Here is a 4,118-nt window from a genome sequence, read left to right as displayed (position 1 = left end):
GTTTGCAGCCCGATTCATAACCACTACGCTACCAGAGCTCCTTAAACCAACTCAATAGCACTTAACAAAAACACATGCTTGACAAAGAATATTTCTACATATGTATTTATATGTGTTGTGCATATATCCATAAGTATAGTAGAGCATACAGGGGCAAAGTTATGAAAACTTCTAAGCCATAACCAAATACCTTGAAGGACTGAGTCACTGGGCTTAGGTGCTAAGGACCATAGTCTCAGGGGGCACCAAGGTAAACTGGTATATAACATAGTCCACAATGACAATGTTCTACATCTTACACTGACGAGTAGGACTGTGGTCTTAAAATCTTGTGGCTGGTTATCAGATGCTGTTCTATACCCATCAGGAGCAAAGACGACTGGAGAAAATCAAAGACACAAGGAACCAATTAGAACTAATAGCCCTGAAACTAGAAGAACTAGATGGTGCCTAACTATCATTGTTGGTCACTCTGAAAGGCAGTAAATAGGAAGCCATGGATAAAATGGGAGAAAAATGTTGAGCAAAAGTCAAAATTGTAAAAACAAAAAAATCATGTTTAGTGGGCTAAGAGAGACTGGTGGAACTCCCAAGACTAAGACCCTTAGACACCGTTGAAACCTGGAATTGAACTCACCTCAGTGGCTCAACTTTCAGCCAGACAATAGACCTCTAAGGGGAACAATAACACCAGGAAGATACACACTCCTTAGAGCAATACAGACATGATCAAAGGGCAGCATTTGCCCAGGAAAAAAGTTCAGAAGGCAGGAAACAGGATGAATGTAGACAGTAAACACAGGGAAGAAGTGGAAAGAGTGCTGTTACTTGTGGGAACTGCAACCAATGTCACAAAACAAAATGTGGATGAAATGTTGAATAACAAACCAACTTGCTCCGTAAACTTTCATGAAAATCACAACAAAAAGTTAAAAATAATGTATGAAGTATTCAAATACTTATGTCCAAAAAAGATATACAAATGGCCAATGTTGTTAAGTGCCATCGAGTCAGTCAGTTCTGACCCATAGCGGCCCTGTATAGGGTTTCCGAGGAGCAGCTGGTGAGCTTGAACCACCAACCTTGCAGTTCAAACGGTTTTGCAGTCTGGCGCATTAACCCACAGCACCACACCAGGACTCCTTCAAATGGCCAATAAGCACAGGAAAATATACTCAAAATCATTGTTGTTGCTGCTGTTAAGAGCCATCGAGTGAATTCCATCTCATAAAGGGACTGTATAGGGTTTTTCAAGGAGTGGCTGGTGGGCTTGAACTGCTGACCTTGCAGTCAGTTAGTAGTACAGTGCTTATTATTTAGTAGAAAAAATGCAAATCAAAACCACAATGACATACCATTTCATATCATACCCAATTTTGTTTTTATTGCCTTCAAGTCAGCTGCAACTCATGGTGAATCCATGGATAACGAAATTGTTGCCAGTCTTGTTACAGCTTCATGATCATTAATATATTTGAGATGATGGTCTGGTTATTTTGTCTCATGGAAGGTTTACCTCATTTCTGTTGGCCCTCTACCAATCATGACATCCTTTTCTAAACAATTGGTCTTTTCTGATGATGTATCCAAAGTAAGCAAGCTGAAGTCTTGCCATCTTTGCTTCTAAGGAGCACCCTGGTTGTGTTTCTTTTAGGACTGATCTGTTCATTCTTCTATGGTCCACATTATATCCAATATTCTTCACCAAAACCACAATGCAAATGCATCAATTCTGTCTTGCTTTTTCTTTGTCCAGCTTTAGCATGCATATGAGACTACTAAAAAGACACCACCTGTCCCACAATTTGTCATAGTATGGAGGTTTGTGTGTAGCTGTGAAGTTGGAAGCAATGCCACTGGTATTTTACATATATCAATTTCACTCTTGGTGGATAGGGTTCAGAAGAGCTTCCAGACTAGGAAAAGAGGCTGGGCAATCTATTTCAGAAATCAGTCACTGAAACCCTATACATAACAGTAAAATATCATCCAATGTACAACTGAAGTCTCAACCTCCAGTATGTGTGAATGTGACCTTCTATGGAAATAGGGTATATGCAGATGAAAATTAACATAAGACCATGCTGGAGAAGGATAGGCATTATATAACTGGTGTCCTTATAAAAAGAGGGTAAGAAACATACAGAGGAAAGATGGTCATAAGGAGTAAATTTCTGTTGTTTTAAGCCACTAGCTTGTGGTATTTTGCTACAGCAGACATACAAAACTAATGACAGCTGGGAATGTCTTTTGTTTATTTTGCATGTATTATTTTGCTTTTAAATACTGATTATATTGAAAATAATAATTACTCTTGAAATTCTTATAATATTAAGCAATCTAAGTACCGGTGCATCTTGCTTACCATTATCACCATTTATTCTTATTTCATATTCTTTGTAGAGTTTTCCTATGGTTTTTCTAATGTCCTCCATGTAGTGCCGCTCTGGTGGCATTTCCCCCTCCATGTTTTTATGGCGAACAAATATCCCAAGCCCAACATCTGTCCAGTTTTCCTGTAAATGTTTAATAATCTTGAGAGAATCATATTTGGACAGCAGAATATCTCCAGCATACTTTTCTTTATCATCATTCAACATCTAGAAAATGAAAAGGGGAGAGGCAGAAGTAGCACATTAGTCACTAATAATTTAATCCACCCAGGTGTTTATTTCCCAGTGACCCCCAAATATTTGGGGGTTGTATGTCCTATTACTATTTTTTGTACCATTTCTCATTTTAAAAAATTGATATGAAACATACATTTTCTTTTTTAAATTAAAATGAATTTAAATTAATTTTCACATCGTATATAACCCAAGGTTTACCAGAATAAATTTAATTATCCTTATATTAAATTCTGTATGGATAAAAAGTTAATGATAGACAATTTAGCCCTATAGATTGGAGCACATTTCATTACAACCTGCTTTAATAAGAACATTTTAGGTTGTAGTGCATCTGTTTACATTATCCTTACTATACCGGACAAATGGAGTCCTGGTGTGGTGCTCTGGTTAATGCGCTGGACTGCAAGGTCAGTTTGAACCAAAAGGTCAGCAGCTCAAGCTCATCAACTGCTCCTTGGAAACTCCATACAGGGTCACTATGATTTGGAACTGACTTGATGACACTTCAGAACAAAAATACTGGAAATGGTGAAATAGGCTTCTTGTGATGCCTTGGTAGTGTACAAGACCTTAGGTGTAATCCTGAGTCCCATCCAGAACCTTCTGAGGTGGGACATTCCCACTTGAAAGGACAAACAGGGAAGCCTGGAGCAGCTAGAGGAACAGAAAATACTTCTTGAAAGAAAGACCAGCAGGAAAAATAAAAATTGCAGTCTAAATGGCTACTACAAGGACAAGCAAGTTGTTTGTTGGAGAGCCATCAAGGCAGGCAATGAAGTCCCTTGAGGACAACCCCACCACCACCACACACACACACCGAAACTCAAAGGGATCACAAGAGCAACCATGTAAGCTTACTGGCAACCACTGTTAGTTTACTAGTGAGTGGAAGTGGGGGAAAGGCAACAATAAAGATAGGGGCTGAGTCCAACCATGTTCCATAGCCTCCCATCGACCTGGAGATGAGAGGGATAAGAGGACGATCTGGTTGGTCTGAAGTATCGGTCTCCTGAGCCCATGGACTAGGAAGCTAGAGATCAGAGTGGAGCATTCAGCTGAACTGAAGTGAGGGGAGACACACAAGAATATTCAAACTTTCAGACAGTACCCATTTGATCTAGCTTTGATGGTTTGCAGCTCACAACTCCACTAAAAGAGGATTTAACTTTTTGATAAAGGAAACAAGTGTAAATTGCTACAATTTGATAAACCTGACTTACATTTATGGATGTACTAGCTCAATATACCAACTAAGAGGGAAGAAGTCTTCATCCTACCACATCCCTCTGTATGCAGGGGTGATAGGGATGGGCAACTTAGACACTGGCTATCTAAAAGGGGAAGGGGTTAAAGGCACGAAGTGACTGGCTTACAAGTTTTCAAGATGGAGCTTAGTTTAAGAGTGTGCAGGGGAAAGTAGAATCCCCACTGAATGCTTTTCATCTCATCTAGACAGGTCTGGTGAAAGGTGATAAGGATAAGATTCTT

At 39.3% G+C, this 4,118-nt stretch overlaps 1 protein-coding gene across 1 annotated transcript in view; it reads right to left on the bottom strand.

Annotated features, from left to right (window-relative positions):
* Positions 1-4,118, bottom strand: part of AXDND1 (axonemal dynein light chain domain containing 1) — a 176,494-nt gene that overhangs the window by 102,012 nt on the left and 70,364 nt on the right. The window contains exons 13-14 of the mRNA XM_006867105.1: positions 2,366-2,600; positions 300-379 (exon numbers count right to left, since the gene is read on the bottom strand). Coding sequence (XP_006867167.1) covers positions 300-379; positions 2,366-2,600 — 315 coding nt within the window. The remainder of the gene's footprint in view (positions 1-299; positions 380-2,365; positions 2,601-4,118) is intronic.

This window comes from Chrysochloris asiatica, unplaced genomic scaffold (assembly GCF_000296735.1).
Source record: "Chrysochloris asiatica unplaced genomic scaffold, ChrAsi1.0 scaffold00100, whole genome shotgun sequence".
Lineage (NCBI taxonomy): Eukaryota > Metazoa > Chordata > Mammalia > Afrosoricida > Chrysochloridae > Chrysochloris > Chrysochloris asiatica.
Note: the sequence above shows the minus strand (reverse complement) of the source record. Positions and strands in the feature narration are given on the sequence as shown.